This window comes from Lethenteron reissneri, chromosome 22 (genome assembly GCF_015708825.2).
Source record: "Lethenteron reissneri isolate LAM-NWPU_2019-01 chromosome 22, ASM1570882v1, whole genome shotgun sequence".
Classification (NCBI taxonomy): Eukaryota; Metazoa; Chordata; class Hyperoartia; order Petromyzontiformes; family Petromyzontidae; genus Lethenteron; species Lethenteron reissneri.
Window position 1 is genome coordinate 3,205,635 of NC_083800.1, and position 19,373 is coordinate 3,225,007.

A 19,373-nucleotide genomic window follows, 5' to 3' on the forward strand; every position below is an offset into this window, starting at 1 on the left:
ATACCTATGTTTTGAATTTGAAAAAAATCATATTTTATTTTTCAATTAAGAAGGGTTCGGTGAATGCGCATATGAAACTGGTGGGGTTCAGTACCTCCAAAAAGGTTAAGAACCACTGATCTAAAGACTCTGTACAAAACAGTAGCATGCACATCGCGGGGCACACGGAGGTGAGTATATTTATTGTTGTAAGAGAAGAGACAGTCATTGGTGGAGGAGAAGGAACAGAGGGTGGGGAGTCAGAAGCACGGATGGCCAGGGTGAAAGAGTTCCAAAAAATTAAGGGGGCAGCATAGGAAAAGGAACGACCTCGCCGCTGAGATATATGAATGAAAGTTTGTTTTCAGCAATTGCAAATAAATACATATCAATATTAAGAAATAACCTACGATTGTTTTATCTAGCTTCATGAAGGCAGAGTGATTTTTTTATATTTTGAAACGTATCCATGCCGAGGTAAACAAAAAAAACCTCTGCCATGTTGGAATGCTTTACCTGCCCAGGCCATCACAGCGCCGTTGGGAGTGCAACAGGGAAACTATTCAACAGGGGATGATTCAGAGCTTCGAGTTGCAGATCTACATGCGACCATATTTCCCCAGCGTCACAGCCCATGCTTAGATACATTGCAAAAATGGACACTCTTTAAATGTCTGGCAGGCATAAGATTTTACGTTTGCGTGTTTTCATTCCTTTTCGAAGCAGGTGGCCTAATGCTGTATATAAAAAATGAAAAAAAGCATATTTTGTGTCTGTGTGGCCTGTAATGTCGTTGCAGCCGTTTGTGGTGAAGCGCCGACTGCCCTGTATGCCTAAATAATCTATCACGATCACCGCCGCCACGCTGGGAATGCAGTTTATTATGCGTGTGGTCCCCTTGAGAATTTAAACAGCAAACACCTGCATGGCTAAGCTACGTTAACACATGGCTAGGCCATACTGCTTGTTTCTTTACAATTTGTTGTGGTCCACATTGTTGTGGCTGCTTACAGCTTTTAATGATAATAATAATGTAATGTGCAGCCTTTTGTTGATCCACAAAGGGATGAGGGCCTCCCCCACACTGTCGGTTGAAAGTGTTGTGGCCATATTCCATCACGCTGGTCAGTGCAGGTTGGTGACGGGGGAACCCAAGAATCGGTCAGATATAAATCGCCACTGATGTGAGCCGTGGCTGCGAGTCGAACTCGCGTTGACGGTGAAGTGTACTAACCACTCTGCCGCGCCACCCTCACAGCTGTTTCGAGACAACTTAATCACTGCTGCTTGCAAAGAGCCTTCTAAAAATGTCAGAGTTTGCAAAAACTGCACAGCCATCCAAATGTGATGCGTTTTGGGACTCTCTTTCTTGCCACGGCTCAATTCTTATGTTGGTTTTCTTTTCAACTTCATATTTTCATGAGCGCGTACCTATTACCATGTGCGCTAAAACCCCAGCGGGAAATGTATGAGTGGCCGTTCACCCAGATCGATTATCTGTGCACCACCGTTGTGTGTTTGTGCTTCAGACTTTGTGGCGCGAAGGGAGAACGCACTTGGTTCATTTGGCCAGCTTCTCTCGCATCCACGTGATACCATTTGCGTTTTCTGTCCCGTGGGTCACTCCACTTTGGCTCGTTGAAAGCAAGGCTGCTGTGCCCAGCATGACTTCTCCCATGTTGTTTGTCGCAAAGATTTAGTTCGTAAGAGGTTTTTTATTAGGCGATCGCATCAATTTGTAAATGCATTCACTTCACAGTGACACATTAATTCATAGTTTGCATCGTACGTGTTAATTATGGCAGCCTTAATAGGTACCCACTAACTGCCCCTGTCCGTATGGCTATAATGGGGTGGGAGCGGGGGAGCAGGGCAGCAGGGAGCTTTGTGTGTGTCATCCGATTGTTTTTGTGTGTTTTGGCATCGCCATCGTTCATTGGCATTTTCCCGTTCCGCAGCCAGGAGCACAAAGCAGGAACTTGCGTGCGATTGGCTGGAAGTGGCAACGAGGAGAACCGGAACAACTCATACCCGCACAAGGCCAGTTTCGCACAGCCTTCGGGGCTCTCGTTCGCCCCTGAGGCTGGCGGTGGCTGCCTCTACGTGGCGGACAGCGAGAGCAGCACCGTGCGGGCCGTGTCTCTCCGCGATGGAGCTGTCAAGGCGCTCGTCGGAGGCGAGAGGGACCCCATGGTAACTGCGAGCTCCACGGATGAGTTTTCGATTCCCCACGAGACCATTGGTGCGCTTCGTATTCGTGCCATTCTGCTAGCACGGGGGTCGGCAAACCAAAATAACGAGGAGGCTTTGTTTTCGAATTCGGTCAAAGAACTCAATATTTCAGGAGCAGCAATGCAATGTGGATACGAGACGGTGGGTCCTTAATAAATAACGTCGCGAAGCAGTCCTTGAAGAGCTGCAGGTTGCCAACCCCTGGGCTAGCAGATACTGTCTGCCAGTAGGGGGTGATGTTGACATGGTTTTTCAACAATTAAGTAACTTGTGGGTAACGTTCACATTTTGGACCATATTGCCGGCACACGTGGACTACTGTTTTTAGAATAACAGCACGGGATCTTGACCGTCTGCTGTGAAGCACACTGCACGTATTTCTTGAACCACGATCCTCTGAAACAGTTGATAAGTGCGCTACCGCTCGGTCTTGCGAAAGATGCCCATGCAGATGCACTCACGTTTGAAGTCTGATTGAGTTGATCCGATTATGTCACACGGGACTACATTTCAGCCAGGACTGTCCGGGTCAGCTTCCAGAAAATATTTTCACGCCCGGGACACCGCATCCAGTTTAGGTTTTGCTATGGCTGTGGCCACTAGACACGCTCCTTCTCCAGTCTACTGTAGACATGGAAAATATTCAGTGAGAAATTAAGCTTGCTTCCAAATACGTTATTGATGATGGCAATTGTTGACTGCGTGGGACTTTGCATAATTTATTAATTTCCATGCCTGTGTTGGCCAGATGCCTTACCTACCACATGGAATGATTATACATTCAGTACATCACCGTTATTTTTAACCAAGCGAGAGCCCACTGAGGCTCAAGTTTCTTAAGCAAGGGAGATCTCGGATATATACAAAGTAAAGTATAGTCAAAACAAATTCAGTCTAGAAAAAACACTAACACAAAAATAATAATCCATTTGAGATAAAGCATGTTTCTCAACAATATTAATAATGTGTGTGCACGAACAAAAATGTTTACTCTTACTTTTCATACAAATAACGTACACGGTGTCAGTGCTGTAATTAAACCACAACCCCTAAGCCCATAGTCTCATAGAACAAGTTGGTAATTAATACCGTCGGGGTAGTTTATATACATAAAGCAGCTTCCTATTTTACGTTTGATTGTGATTATACATTGATAAAGGGGAAAAAACACGATTTTTTTGGCTCCTCGCTACTGAAAATCCAACTTTATTCAACATCACATTATGATTGCACCTTGATTGGCTGTGTTTTAATTGCTAAATCAAAGGTTTATTAAAAATCTTTTTTATTTGCTTTGCAACTATAATGTCTCATCAGGGCCTTCAATATGCGAATGTTTTGTCCTATTTTCAATGAAAACTTTAAATTACAGACCCGTTTTCCTCCACAAATCCTGGACATCTGCACAATTGCGCAAAGGAGGCAGTCTTATAAAATGACACGATCCATGATTGCCTGTCTGGACATTGATGTCGAGCTTAATTGTTTCCGGGAAAAATTTGACTCCAGGTGGGTGAAAGAATTAGCGGCCAGTAATAAGAGTGACGCTGAGTTGGTGATGCTGCAAGCATTGACCTGGGCTGGCTGCCAATCCCTAGGCACCCGCAATCACGGGGGTTTGTGGCCAGCCGTGGGCTGTGTTAGGGGACAACAGGACTGAGTAGCTAACAAATAGAGATTGGTTAAATTGGACAGAGCTGCAAGTACATTTTAAACAGGCCCAGGGATAATGGTGTATCTCAATGCGCCCATGTGCACTAGCAGGATTTTGCTCAGTGGTTCGTCGTGAGCCAATGCCTGAATGTGCCCAGTACTTAGCGATTTTTTTTAGTTTTGTTTTGTTTTTTTTTGTTCCCCCAAGCAATCCTGCCGTGCGAGCGCTTAAATGTTTAGAATTGGAGCTTGTCTGAAAACAAACATGGGTGCTTTAGCATGTGCTTAATCGTTTTGTGTTTTTTTTTACCCTTCGTATATAATATAATGCACGTGATTAGGATTGCAGTTTAATTAGTTTGTATCATTATTTGCGCCTTTATGGGACATGTCAAATGTTTTCCATAATAGAGGTTTTTTGGGGTAGATTGCGTAAATATATAAATGTGTTGTTCAAACCCGCCACCACCCGACACAGCCAACTAGTAAGGGTTGTCACGTAAACAGAACGTGCCAATTCGTCAAATGTTTCCCAAATCACATTTTGTCAATAAATGGACTATACAAATATAGGTATCTATATAACAAAAACATCTTGTTACATCATCATCATCATCAAATTTCGATTTAAAGCTTTTGTGACTGCAGGGATTCATCTTCTTGGTTCTTTCGGTAAAGTCACGTACCGAAAGAACCAAGAAGATCATCATCATCATCAGTAATAAACTTTGGGCAACGCATGCTTTCGATAGCTTGGGTTGACTTCAATATTTCTGGCCAGCAGGAAAATGCAGGCTGAGTGTCCTTTTAAATGGGGTGATTCTTGCCTCCTAGTGCTGTATCAGCAATGTCTGTATGTTAAAAAGGCAAACAAACTTGAGCAGAGTTTTAGCCTTAAGCAGTCAGTTCCATGATGTACTAGAACTAAAGTTAACAGAACATGTAATATAAAACTAATAAACGTTTGCCAGTTTGCATTTTCAAGTCTGCTCATGTTGCAGATAATTGCTAAAAATGTAGCCTCAACAGATTATTTATTGAGAAAAACACGAGCATTTACTTGAAAATGTAAAAATTAGTCAGTTGCACTGTATGGCGACGTTTGCAAAATTTCCTATCTTCATCTGCTGGATGAACTCGCTGCCTTTCGTGCTAAGCCACGTTCAATGTTTAACATTCGACCGTGAAGTTGTACGGCCAATTTTTCATAGTGAAGTGTAGTAGACCTCTACAAGATGTTTGCCATGTGAAGGAATCAAAATTGTATTATTATTTTTCCCCAAGTTTATTCAAATTGTTCTGGCAGTATCACGACGTGAGGATACAACCTCCCCTGTGTTCGACAACGACCTGGGGATGGAGATCTCACAAAACTACTTCTGAGATCACTCCAAGTGACGTGTTAAATTCTCACAAATGAAGTACTGCACTTTGCCACATGCGCTGTTATAGAGAAATGTTAGTGGAATTGCACTCAAACCAATGTATATTTCAAATGCATCACAAAATCTAATTTAATGTGAGAATTTGTGCAGCCATCAACAATTGGCCTAAGACCATCATCTCACTACACTTGAGAACCTGGTTTAATCATGGGCGGCTAAAACCTGGATTTGAACTGAGGCTCTCAGTGCTGGTGGTTCAGTTCCCTGAACCCTGAGTCAGCCAGAAAATTTCAATATTTATTTGCCTGTTCACTTTTTGCGTGAGGGAGACCATCTTTGTAACTATATATTTCTCATAAGTGTATGCTTCTGCTGACGTAATCCCCGAGTTGTCTCGGGGGGACCATCGTACTAAGGTCGATGTTGCACTTGTGGATTTCTTACCCGCTGCGCAAGAGCCTGGTGGACTGGTCGCGCAGTCCTTAGCGCACTGCACTATGAACCCCGGTGAATTGCATCCCACTGGGATTTTTGCACACAGCGTTGGTGTACGGTGATTTTTTTCTGCAATATTTTGCTGTCTTTTCTTGGATTTTCTGTTTGCACTTAGTCACATATTCACTTTAAGATGTTTTTTGTTCATGTTTTAGTTTTTTGTTTGTTGCGGTTGCACCCGATTCAAGAGCCGAATGGCTCACAGGGCTATACCAAATAAATGAACTTGAACTTGACTCAAGTTCGATTCTCGGCTACGGCTAACAGCAGTGGCCCTGTGAAATATGCACCGATCCTGTCCTGCCCCCCCCCAACCCATCGCTTCACCAACTTCCAATGACCAGCATGGTGAAGTATGGTCAAACAATCCCCATGACTGACGTGATATGGGGAGGACTTCTACAACAGTTGATTGACAGCTGGATTAAAAAGTGCTGTAAAAGCCACCTGTATAAAAGTGTATACGTTTTATGCATGGGTTTTTAAAAAAGGAATTATTGCACAGGCGTGGAAAGATTAATGCTGTGGTTATGGGCACCATGACAGCAAGGGGTAAATGTAAAATACAGATGTTGCTAATGGTTCTATAAAATGGTTTCATCACAAGTAATGGAGGGACATGTTAAAAAATTGCTTTCTAAAACCGGAGGCAGTCATGCAATAAAGCCCTGCAACACACCCCTCTCTCCCTCCCACCCATACATATTCAAAGCAATGAAAAATGAAATGTTATTCGTCAGGCTCTGTGTTTTGGGTCAATTCAACCTTCGGTGTGCATCTGGATGTGATGCCCAATTGTTTCTGGCGGCAGCATAACAAATGATGAATACGTAACGCTTATTATCAAGCCTTATGTCTGGGAATACGGGTTGTGAATGATAATGTGATTCTTTTCATGATTTTGTTGGAAAAAAAATTTGAGTAAATAGCCAGTATTCATTGCACGAAGAAATAACGTTGGTAATATTGTTTTTGTTATTGAAGTGCATTCGTATTTTCTGCAGTTCTCAATTACTCTTCATTGTTAACCAAAAAGAAAATATTGTACATCTTCTTACAGTGTGTGCATGATTAAACAGTCTTAACCGATCATGTAAATATGAAGCAAATTGAAATACTAATAAGCTTTTCGGAACCCTATATTTCAAAAATAAGTTTTATATTCTTTTAACATATCTTGTGTCTTAAAATAATTTTGGCTGAACAGGAATAGAAGCGGAAACGAACATTCATTTAAATTTAAGTACGTGACCAGTTTCAGAATAAGGTCATAAAGTAATTTAAACTGACATTTTTAATATTTGATTTGAACCTTGGCTCTATGTATCCGTTATGTTATTTCTAGCCAAGACAAAGATTCCCTAAAGCCTTAACAGACTGTTCGGGCAAGTCCCGTTAGCGAATACCTATGAAGGTCAGCACAGCACACAAGGGGGTGGGTGGCAAGCACCATGCCCGGCCATCATTGTTTTCCCGAGTGGCAATGTTTACACATCGCACAAGGTACTTATGTGAGGCTGGGTCAACGAAGGGGATGCCCAGAGCTAGCTATAAAAAATCACTGGTGTTGGCCGTGACTGAGAATCGATCTCGGGTTGGCAGCTTCGCAGCGCAAGCGCGCTAACCACCACGCAACCGCTCCTCCACATGTGCACAAGTTGCGCAACAGTTTCCTTTGATGACCTCGATGGCGCATCGTTTGAGCGACCGTCTTTCTCTGTGGTGGTGGGGGGGGAAACAGAACCTGTTTGCGTTTGGAGACGTGGATGCGAAAGGCGTGGACGCCAAACTGCAGCACCCGCTGGGCGTGGCGTGGCACGAGACGCGTCGCCTGCTCTACGTGGCCGACTCCTACAACCACAAGGTGAGGCGTCGCACGGCCCCGCATCCTCTGCCTTTCAGCGTCTTCGGCGGTATCCATGAAACGTGTTGGAACGATGAGAAAAGCCCTAAAGACAAAGCTGTGTACATTACGGGCCAGATGGCAAGGCTGTCCCCTCTTCGTGGCTCATTTAAGACCATCAGAGAGTGAGACCCCCCCCGGGCACTGGGCTGTTAATTTCTCAGTGGTTGGAAGAGCGGCTGGCGAATATTAATATAAATTGATTTAGTTTATTCATGAATGCTCTTTACGCTGGGTTTCGAATGCTATTTTTCAATGGCCACTACGAATCAGGCTGTGTCGACCTAGGAATTGCCCATATGACTTACAGGATCAGCACTAAGGCCATGGGCCTATGCCCCCATGTTCTGTGGGTTTGGCCCCATCTGCTATGCCCTTCCCTACCACGTCCTTCGCTCTACCCACTGTGAGCGGGTGTGGAGGGTGAGGAATCGATGTACGTAGCAAAAAAAGACCTTAGTAATAATTACAAGCAATTTCAAGGCAGGCTTGGGTTGCGATAAAATAGGCGAATATAAGCTATAATATATCAATTTTGTAATTTTCTCGCTGTGTTATTCACACATAACATGGTCCTGAAGTTGAACTAAGTGAGGGATGTCGCTGGCCTCTCATATCAGGACTTGTTCCGAGGTCAGCCCAGGTAAAAGCTCAGGTTGCCGTAGGAACTTGAGCAAGCCCTCTTTGCATGCACACGGTAAATAAAGTTAGTTCCACTTGAGTGGTTTTGCAAGATTTGGCAAATTGGTGATTTTAAAATGTAAAGAAAATTTAATTTCAAACTAACATGAACCAATTCAAAAACTGCTAACTTAATCTTGTCACACTAATCCTCCCACTGAAGTGCCCAACGGGGTCGTCTCAATACAACTCAATTTAGTGGGAAAGCAGTTGGCTGGAAAAAAACAAGTAATGTGTTTGGAATGCAGGGGGGCAGGAGAAAGTGTTATTTTACACTTAGACCCATCCCTGGCTGTGGCAGAAAGTTTCAATTTGAGTTTCTGAACTGCTGTTGTTGTGGTACTGTGGGAATGAGTTACACACGGGAAAGGTTTGTAATCATTACTTTGCAAGTGTCCTCCAAACCTGTTAATGTTGTGATTTAAGAACAAGTGTAAACGTGCTTTTACAGCTTGTAAATTGCACTGTAGGTCTTAATTTTTTACGCACTGCCTGAATGCAAGCTACCATTTTACACAAGTCGGTAACCTTCCGCAAAGAAGTGCAATACAAATTAACTTTGTTGAGGCCAAGACTGTGGTAGGTGAAGAGATAAAATTAGCCTTGGGCCCCAGCCCACTAGTATGATCAAAAATAATTTTCGACATTAGACACTAAACCCAGAGACTCTCATATTGGTTGGGCCATGCCCATGTGAGGTAAGATTTACGCTTAGCGGTTTGCAGAGGCCTGTGAGCCGGACCACCCCGTGCTGCTGTCTAAACTTTTTTTTTTTAATCTCAAAGCTGCGCCGTTTTGGCTCAGAGATTTTCACACGAGAGGCCGCACCTCTCGTCGGGTTTGACGCGCGTAATAGGATAATGCGGTGTGGGGGTAAAGCCCCCTGGGATGTGGTGGGCCGTGCGTGTGCCCTGCGGCACTTTCCTCCTCCTACGCGCGAGGTTTGCGGTGGATGCGAGCCACAGCCGGACGCTTCGCAGGGACCCTGGCGGATGAGTAGAGAGCTCTGCTGCTTGAGAGTGCACCACTTAGGGAGAATGTAAGCTGCTAAGAGGAGGGAAATGTCAGACATCTTGCCGAACAATGCACGCTCGGTTCAACACGATGAAAAAACACAGCCGAGAGCCAAACGTGTAGTTGTTGCAGTCTCACCGTGGATGTAAAATAGGCATTTAATGATTCGCTTTTGCGATTTTGTTCACGATTCGTTTAAGTATTTTTTTTACCATCTCGTTTGCTCCGTTATCCTGAATGTTAAATGAGTTTGTACTTGGCATAAAAATGCGTACAAATCATAGTAAATTGATTCTCACACCGTTCGGTGCGTGTTTAGTTAACCAAAACAAAACCCGATGAATTGATGCGTCCGTTACTTGCTCAATGTCAAAGCTTGAAAAGCACAGTGCTTCAGTGACTCTTTGCTATATACAGAGCCCTAGGATAAACTGGGTGTGTGGAGCAATGCATATGTGGTTGGTTAATATATGGTCATAGACTCAAGAGATCGTGGGATTTATTGACAGACCTAATGAGTGCTGACATTTATCTGATTTTGTATTAATACCTTTTATAGTCTCTTCATCAACTCTACAGTGATTGTAGGGATCCTCTGCTGAGGTTTATCCAACCTTAACGAATGTTCTCTGTTTATTGTGTTTGCTGATGAACTCAATTGTGCCCGCACCCCCTCCCCCATTCTTGTTTCTCATTTCTTATTGTGTGTCGAGCATGTGCTATTAATTTGGCTTTGTTATCGTTGCAATTTTAAACATGTGGTTTTATAAATGAACTCATTGATGCAATGTGTTAACAGAAAGTCGGCTCGGGATGTTCTCACCTATACAACTCAACAACACAAAATACATTTTGTGGCTACCATACAAACCCTTTCTTGGGATCTGCACTACTTTTGAAACACTCGCTATGTAGAGGTCACTCGCTTTTGAGTTGAGATGAACAATGTTTACCCCTCCACGACCTGATGTTTTTACATCTCGGAAGCAAAGTAGTGTTTTAGAGCCTGGTTAGTACTTGGTGTTGTAGGCTTGAACTGCTGCGTGGCGAGGAGATGACGTTGTTGCGATGGGTTTCATCTATCTGTGCGGAACTTTTGTGTGTTCATCCCTCATATGTTTGGTTTCTCCGGGTTCTCGAATTTCCTCCAATGTGTCAAACTCTAATTAATTACATTTTCCAAGACTCCTAATGCAGAATCCACCTGAAATGGAGTGTTGAGACTCAGTGAGCCTTTCTGGTTAAATAAAATAAATCATTTTATTGCCTATTACCAAGTCACCCAGAACGCACCCACATTTGTTAGATCTTGGAAGTTATGCAGAGTTGAGCCCGGATACTGCTTGGATGGGCAGGCACCAGATGGCAGTGCAGCAAAAGCCATCGTTGTACTCTACTTCTGTGCACCCACATCTACGCTCTCTGCCTTCACCAACCCGCGCTCACCAGCGTTGTGAAGTGTAAACCAACAACCTCGCAAACTCGGCACGGCATGGGGAGGCCCTCGCTTGGCAGCGCGTGCCAATCGCTTAGTTATTAATATTCTTTTTTATCGTCGTCTTGTTCCTCATTTACCTCTGTGGAGATTAAAGCCGTGGACACCAGCACAAGGGCGTGCGTGACCCTGGTGGGGTCGGGACGATCCCCGGACCGCGGCCCCTCGGCTGCCCCGCTGGGACGCGACGCGCTGGCTGAGCCGGGCGGCCTGTGCGTGGGCGACGGCGGGAAGGTGCTGTACGTCGCCGACACCAACAACCACCGCGTGTGCGTGGTGGACCTGGACACGTGCGCCCTGTCCACGGTGAGTCGCCGTCGAGGGTCCGAGTCGCCCAGCGTGGCGTTGGCCGTCGAGGCGGAGTGGGAGCCGTGCTGTGCAACTCGGCCACGCTGGGGCACAGAGGTTGTAGGGGGCGCCGGGCTACAAATGAATAGGGGAATAAATAGATAGGATCGGGGTAGGGGGGCGCTGCCCGTTGCATTTCTCGCACCAGGGCCCATGCCGACCACCACGCTAGGCCACAGGCATGACCGCCACCTATTGCTGCTATTGGCGCTGCGAGGGACATCGGGCGTAGAAAATCTCGTTTGTGTTTACAAAGCGTGACGAGTCTCTTGACAAAAGAGTTCATCGTTTTGTTTGGTGCGCTTGGACTGGTGAGGCAGCATTGAGGAGGGTGCTGGACCGAAAGATGAGCACTCTTGTGAAAACACCGGGACATGAATCACTCGCAGGCTGGTGGGGGGGGGGGGGGTATTGTAAGGGGGGGGTGGGGGTGGCGGAAAAATGGGATTTGCTGGTCTCGGTGATTCATTTTAAAAACGGACAAAATATAGAAGGCTCGGTTTTTGAGGAATTCTTGAAATGTATTCGTTGGTGTCTGTGGCATAGTTTTGGCTGAGTTATTAATGTAAGGCCTTTGCAAGAAAAATGTCCGTTTTCACGCTTGATTTTTCTCCCGCTTTAGACTCGCTTCCATCAGTGTCCCCCTATCTAATATTTAGCGCTGGTATCTTGAGAACACATTTCCTTATTTTGTGATTTCTGTATATCTAAGTTGTACACGTGGCTTTGGAGGCATTAATCTTCTCTAAATCTGGCAGACTAATCCCCCTTCCTTCCCCTGACCCCATCGTTTTTTTGAACTCATGAACACCCTTGCACATACGTACATGCCGGTGTGTTCTGTACCATCCACCTGTATCGTGTAGATTTGAAAATGTTTTAAGTTGTTTCTCTTTACGGTATTTTCACTCACTTCAAATAACCTATTTAACCCACTTGCACACTCGTAATAATAATGATAATTTACAGACCTTTGCCATTGCACTGCTGGGTGAAGGCCTCTCTATGGCGTGTCGAATTTTGGAGTTGTTTGACCAAACTTTACCGAACCGATCATTGTGGGTTGGTGATGGAGGGACCCAGGACCGGTTCAAATATCACTTGCCCACTGATGTTTGCATGGACCAGGAATTGAACTCAGGTGGCTTGGGTTCATAGTGCAGTGCGCAAAACCACTCCACTGCTCGCTCTTTGTTTGCAAAGAGCGAGCCATAGTCATTTTATCAACAAGCTTAGTTCATCATTTGCAGAAATACCTCGTAGTACGCAAAAGCATAATTCACATTTCACACGCAATTCCAAACGTAATAGTAAAAAAAAAATGTGTTCATATATTAGGTCATGTGAGGTAGCATTGTGATTACAAACAATATCACTCAAACTTTTGTCAAAAAAGACCCGTTGAGATGTAACTGACTTATAACTGCACTCAGTACTTCATCAGATTGTCAATTTGTTTCCTAGGCCCTCAAATATTTATTTTTCTCCCCCCCCCCGCCCCCCCCCCCCCGCCCCCCCCCCGACAGTTGCCAATTCATTTTCCGGACAAGGTGGATAAAGTGGAGTCCGACAGCGGCCCTGCGCGGTCGCTGCTGTCGCGATCGGCCACCACGCACGCCGTGGCGCCGCCGGTGGAGGTGGCGGTGGGGCGCGTGGTCTCGCTCGTGCTGGCGCTGAGCCTCCCTGAGGGGGCAGCTCTCACGGCAGGAGCGCCCAGCGCGTGGCAACTTCTCGGTACGCGTAAACCCCCGCGCGCGTGTGCAAGCAGAGACGCACCTTGTGATCCCGTAGCAAATTGTCAAGTGCGCCGCCTCTCTCGAGCGAACGTGGGGGCAGCGCTTGTCAGCTGTCTACGGTGCTCTGAGCCGTTGCTTGAAATTCCACGTATGGCATGTGGTCTGTGCTACGCCCGCACAATTGGCTTCTCTCAAAATTTGTACTCGTTTTGTCAGCTCTGGAGGGATAAATGGCTGAGTGAATGCCCGACTAAAGATTTAAACTCACAACTCTCCGATGAAGAGCTTTCTGCTTTAATTGCCATGCCACCTACCCGGATTTACAATGCACTTGATAATCCATCTCCGCCTATCTCCCATTCCCGGTTTTAGCAGCGAGGTTGTTCAGGCACTGTGTTGGCAGCTTTGATCATCATCCCGCACCTCCAATTAGCACGGTTGGCTTTGTATAGGGGCGAAAGAAGTTCAACATACACGCATACATACTTATCTCCCTCCACCTATCACCTGTCCTGATTCTCACAGATTAGCTGGCTGGAGTTGTTTAAGTCTGTCCAGTCTGTTACTTTGTGAATCCAAGTATTCCTTGCAGTGTCCTCTTTTTGTTGTCCCCATAATGGTTTCTTGTTGGATGCTCGTGGATAGTTTACCGGCTCTATTGATGCACCCAAAGAACGGCAGCTTTCTTCATTTAATGGCGGCTCGAAGTCGATGTTTTTGTCCTGAATGGAAGGAAATTTGGCTCCATTCTCGTGGCTAATTGTGTGCGCTGTCCATGGCATTTGCAGTAACGTTGCGAGCCCCACGATTTATACCACCCGTTCGGATCCTCAGGGCACACTACAAGAGCGTACCACGCTGTACACTTTGTGTTGAACAAACGCGATATAGGGTGAAATAAACATGATCAGTGGGATGAGGGGACAAGCAGACATCAGCAAAAAATACATAGGCAATTCTTAAATCAAATAAACAATCATACGCATTTCATCCCACGTATTGAGTTAACACATCTAAACAGCTCGAGTTAGAACTATAGATCATTACAATGCAGCTGCAAAGCATGCGAGTAAGTATTTTTTATATAACAAAATGTCCTCGGTGTAATACTATTCGTTCGCTTGTTATTCTTCATATAAAAGTGGAAGGATTAACAATAGACCAAAAATTACCTTCAAAAAAATTCCCCCATTTCAAAATACACACATTTTGTGTTTTTCAGAGGCCATGACCTGACCGGGACAGCGGGCAAAGAACGTCGAAACGGAATGATAGGTTGCTTGTTATTTCGCACTCGAGACGCCTATTGACAGATGGCTCAATTAAGGTATTTTCAAAATCGTCATTGTGCGGTACTGCGATTGATTTAAAGGACGTTTTCGTCATTACAGAAACTAGGACTGGCCACGTATTTGTGCGGGTCACTCGACTGAGGTGGAGGGTGGGCGTGGAAGAGGCGTTATGACAGTCGGCGCTGCGACGCGCGAATCGTATCGACGCAGTTGGATGCGCGTGATGTCATCACGCAGATAGATGCGGTGACGTCACTACCGCGCACTGGGCCGGCCCACGTGCCGGCCACCAAATTTAATATTGCCGTAGTATGATACCGCTGCTGATGCGTGTGAATATTTGAATGTTTTTTTTACTTAAAAAGCAAAGGTAGTGCAAGCACGAGACGTTCGTTTTTTAAGGTTATGTTATTACCGTTACAGAGACGGCACCAAAGCCGCTGCTGAAGCACATTGAATCAAACGTATATATTTGAAAATATTATTCTATACAAAAAGATATTATTGTAAATCGATAATTCTGTTTATTATTTTCTTTAAAATAGCTTTTTGGAGTTTTTGATAAACATCGGTCATTATTTTGTCTCGTTCAGCGATACTGCGGTGTGGGAACTCAAATGCGAGGTTGCCATTTTTTTGAGTAGAGAAAGCTGCTAAAGACCATCCGGCATGGCGCGGGCTTGTTGCGACTTCATGCTCCACAGGGAGCGAAAGGGTGTAAGCTAAGCCTCTTTTTGAGTGCCCAAATAGTGTGCATCAGATGTATTTTCTAGCGTCTTTAGGAGTGCCTCGGTTACAGTTTCACAAAAACAATGTGCGGTTTGCAAAGGAATGTGATAAAATTGGCTGCTGTTTGTCGTAATTCAAATACTGAAATCGAAAGGGCAGCTTTAAAAAAAAATCACCAAAAAATTTACATTCTGGTCAGGAGCACAGAATCTCAATATACATATATAACAGTAAGTATAGAAAATAATATAATAACGGTAATACAATAAGATGATAATAAATCCAAAATGGAGGCACAAGTGCTTTACATGAAGCAACTCCTGATCCCATTGAATGGATTACTATACCTAACATACGCAGAAACTCTTTCGTTGGTTGCTGTTCAGATGCCGTATGGAAGCGAGAGTCCAAACAATAATAGCAACAACAAAGAAAACTGAAGGGGTAAATAATTAAACATCGGTGGAGGATCGGATGTCTCTGCAAATGTAGTTTCGGAACAAGGGAGTGAGGCCGCTGTGCCGGATGAGTTCTGCACATGGGCATTGATGAAATGTGATTAAGCCATCTGGCTTTGGCCGCATTGTTGGAGCCTTGCATACATTCTCACCAAACAATTTGTTCGCTGTTGGGTTCGTGGCTTGCCCGCCTTCCTGGCTTTGCCGGATTAATGTGATTTTTTTCTACCATTTGCGCCAGTGGAAATTCCAGGTGTTACTATGATACATCAGAAATTGTCCGAAAAATAATTTGCTAGATTCCTTTTGCACGGCAGTCGCACGGGCAACGTTGGAGGGGGTCCATTCACAGCTCTTGAATGTACAGGAAATTGTTGCACTGCAAATGCGATGTCGATTTGCAACCTCGAAATATGCCTGGACAACTGCATGCCTCTTCATTCGCAAGATTGCTGCATGCAGCCAGTAAGAATGTATCCACGTTAATCTATATACAGTACTGCATTTACTTTGGTGTGTGTATGGGTATTTGTGCGTAACTCATATGTATACTCTATAGTTGACGGGCACTCTTATCTGTGGTACGAGGTTATTAAGTACGTATATATTCATAATTATTTTTTACAATCTAGTGACCCCTATTAGTACATTATATAAAGGTTGCGATAACAACTGTGTACACACATGGTTCTGTCACGATTCGTGCATTAACGAATTGTCAATTTGTTTCACGAACTGATCATGCATTTTTTTTTACTTTGTTTATATTTCTCTTATATTCGATATGTCGTATGTTCTCCCTCGTTGTGCTTCAATAATTTCCATCAGCTCAAATGTAACATTCCATATTGCGTTATATGCATCAATTGTAACTAATCAATTGATACACGCACAATTCGATGCCTGGATCGCAAGCATTACATTGATTTTGATTAATTTATTGTTGAATCGGTAACACATGTCAGGTATATGCTGTTGACATCTTTAGAGTTTCGGCATTGCATCTCATTGCGTATTTCAGCATTACTGCCGATTTAATCTGTTTAAAGATGCCCCTCCGGTGTATAGCATTGTGGAGCCCCCAGCTGTGATTATTGAAAAATTTGGCTCGATTATGGGCATATGTCTCAATTAGAACTCTCAACAATGAACTGCCCCTACATCTGAGTCGTGTAACTCTAATCCTGCCATATAGTCGGCGTTTCTGTGTATTTCTCCCCCTGCGTCCTGATGAAAGCAATTTGGCTCAAGCCTTGTGCCCTGCTTGCTTTCCCATGAAAAAAAATCCTTTCATCTGTGCGTCATGTTTATCGACTATTAAAATGCTGCCGAAGAATATATCATTGCCGTACGAGTACATTATGTAATGTAAATGTTCACAACGGTAATTATTGATCATGTAAGCTGGGCAGTTATTATTTGTACTTTTAGCGCATACGTTTTCCTGAAGACATAAATATAAACATACTTCTGTACGAGGGCTTCCCCTCCAGTGCAGTGCTTGGTGCTTACTTGATCATACTTCATAATGCTTGTCAGTGTGGATTGGTCAGTGGCCGTATTTGCCATGCGTATGCAGGTATTATATCGGGTCTCCACTAGAGGGAGCTCTAGAGTGCCCCTCTCGGGGGTATTTTGGCCCTATCTTCCACACCGGTCAGAGGCCTCGGAGAAGGTGGGGGGCTCACACTTAGCTACGCCATACGAGACATGCCCACTGACAAACAATTGTTTTGAACAGTGCGTGGCATGGTGCAAACGGTGTGATGAAATGTGGCCTCCCACAAGATCAAGAAGCTAGTGCCACCCACGTTACTTGGAGGCTTGCCCATTGAGTTCCTCAATTGCCTTTAGGAGGCAGCTGTCATCAAACAACCGTACAACCGGTCAGTGACATTTTTTATTTCATTACTGTCAATATCTCTCTCCTAGGTCCCAAGTGGCTGCTGGGCAATCAGTCGACCAGGGGCCAGCTGTCGCGTCCATTGGCCGACACGACGGTGCCGCTGCTCGTGGCGTCCCGTGGGGGCCAGGACGGTGCCGATTCGACCGTCACGCTGGAGGCCGCCGTGTTTTACTGCGCGGAGGCAAGCGGCACGTGCCTCATGGGCGGCGTGGCGTTCAGCGTTCCGCTGCGGGTCGTGGCCGACGGCCCGGGTCGCGGGGACGTCACCGTCAGGTTGGAGCACCGATTCTGAGCTCCTGGCGACGGGGCTGATGTGGAGAGGCGTGGGGGGGGGGGGGGCCCTACGTGGTTCTGCAGTGTTGCGGTTCTCCCGTGTGTGCAGGAGACACGCAAAATTCGGGAGCATTGTCGGTGGTTGTGTTGTTGATCAGTATCACCGTCAGCGTCCGTGTGACTTCTTAACCCTTTCCCGTTCCGATGACGTACGCACGAGTACGTCATCAGTTTTTCTTCGAGCTCCGTTTCAACCGGAAGAAAAAAAAATACTTTATCAGTTCCGAGCTCACACAAGACCATGCTTGAGAGCGTGTGACACAGTTTGTATCGTAGAGTGCGTTCATGTCGCTACAGCTGTCTCCGAATTTCAGCGGCGATCGGGATCTACCCTGCAAATTGCAGTCGTCTCGGAATGGGAAAGGGTTGATGCACATAATTCTCTAGCACAGCTGCCACTCTTGCCACATTGCAGAAACCAAATGACTAGAATGGTCAACAATCATCTGGAAGAGATATCACCTACCAATTAGCCCGACGAATGGGGCTAATTCACTTTTTTAAATGTAATCACTCCAAATCTTATACTTGATCATAAGTTCACCTTTGCTACTGAAGCTTGTTTTATATACTTTTGCTGGAACGATTGCAAAGCTGCTGAATCTTTAGGGTCTGTGTGGGTAGATGATTCTATTCCTTTCATGACCGGGCTAAATCCTGAACAATGCAAGTCTGGCCGTATGGCAACTTTCCTCTGTTCACGAGTGGGGGGTTTGTGGGGGAGGTGGTCCTTCCAGTTTGGCAGAAATCTCTACCAACGTGAGAACATGGGCGTGCATGTGTTTGTGCGAATGTGTTGGGGGTGTACATACGTGTGATTAAAATGCACAGCCAATTACCACAGAGCACAATTTTTGACAAAAATATGCAGCGTTTAGAGCTTTCAACGAACCTTGCCGAGAAACAAGCAGATCATATGTACAAATATATATTTCAAAAGCCACATTTTAAAAAAATAGTTAGCCTAGCCAATTTTCCGTATCAAGTTCTGAAATAGAAAATACGTCGATGACATGGGTGCCTTAATTAATCACGTTTATTTTGGACCATTTTGTTGCCAAAACAAATGTCAGGTTTTTTTAAATGGCCGTAATGAATCGGTGGCGAAGTACAGAAAAAAAGTTAAAATTATCTGACAAAGTGTAACCTTGAGTGAATGCTACCCGATCCCCCCTGCCCCGATGAAGGCAACGCCAGAAAAGCTGCGGCCTTTGCTCGGATCTGAAGCTTGCTTTCATTATGCTTGGGTCCAGCACAGACATGCATTGTTCCTTCGCCTGGATATACTTCTTTGGGGCGCATACACGGTATTCATATGACTTCTCTGTGCACTATATTCTGCAATAATATGCGGTGCACACTAGCCATTTTTTTAAACATATATATGAGTACTCTACGTATTCACACGTATAGTAAGTTAATAGAATATACCAAAGGATTTTGTCATGGAAAATGTGAAAATAAATGGCGTTTGTCTTTTGCGAATAGTCGGTTTCGTTTATTTTGCTAAATAGATTGTGATGTTTCAGGTGTCCCATGTGGCAGTCGCACCTCGTAATCACCGCTGCTTACACCGTTATCAGTTCAAAGAGAGAGAGAAAAATCATCCACAAATACGTTTCCTTATTTTCTGTCGTCCACAAAAACGCCGCCACGCTTGTTGGCGCGATAGTCGTCCCGTTCTGTCTGGGGAAATGACACATTTCGGTGATGGTAAAAGGAAAGTGAGCCATT

General features: G+C 44.8%; 1 protein-coding gene across 1 annotated transcript in view; it reads left to right on the plus strand.

Annotated features, from left to right (window-relative positions):
- Positions 1-19,110, plus strand: part of NHLRC2 (NHL repeat containing 2) — a 41,691-nt gene extending 22,581 nt beyond the window's left edge. The window contains 5 exon segments of the mRNA XM_061556359.1: positions 1,938-2,172; positions 7,486-7,608; positions 10,928-11,143; positions 12,712-12,919; positions 17,333-19,110. Of these exon segments, the coding sequence (XP_061412343.1) occupies positions 1,938-2,172; positions 7,486-7,608; positions 10,928-11,143; positions 12,712-12,919; positions 17,333-17,598 (1,048 nt within the window). The 3' untranslated portion in view covers positions 17,599-19,110.
- Positions 19,111-19,373: the final 263 nt, after the last annotated feature.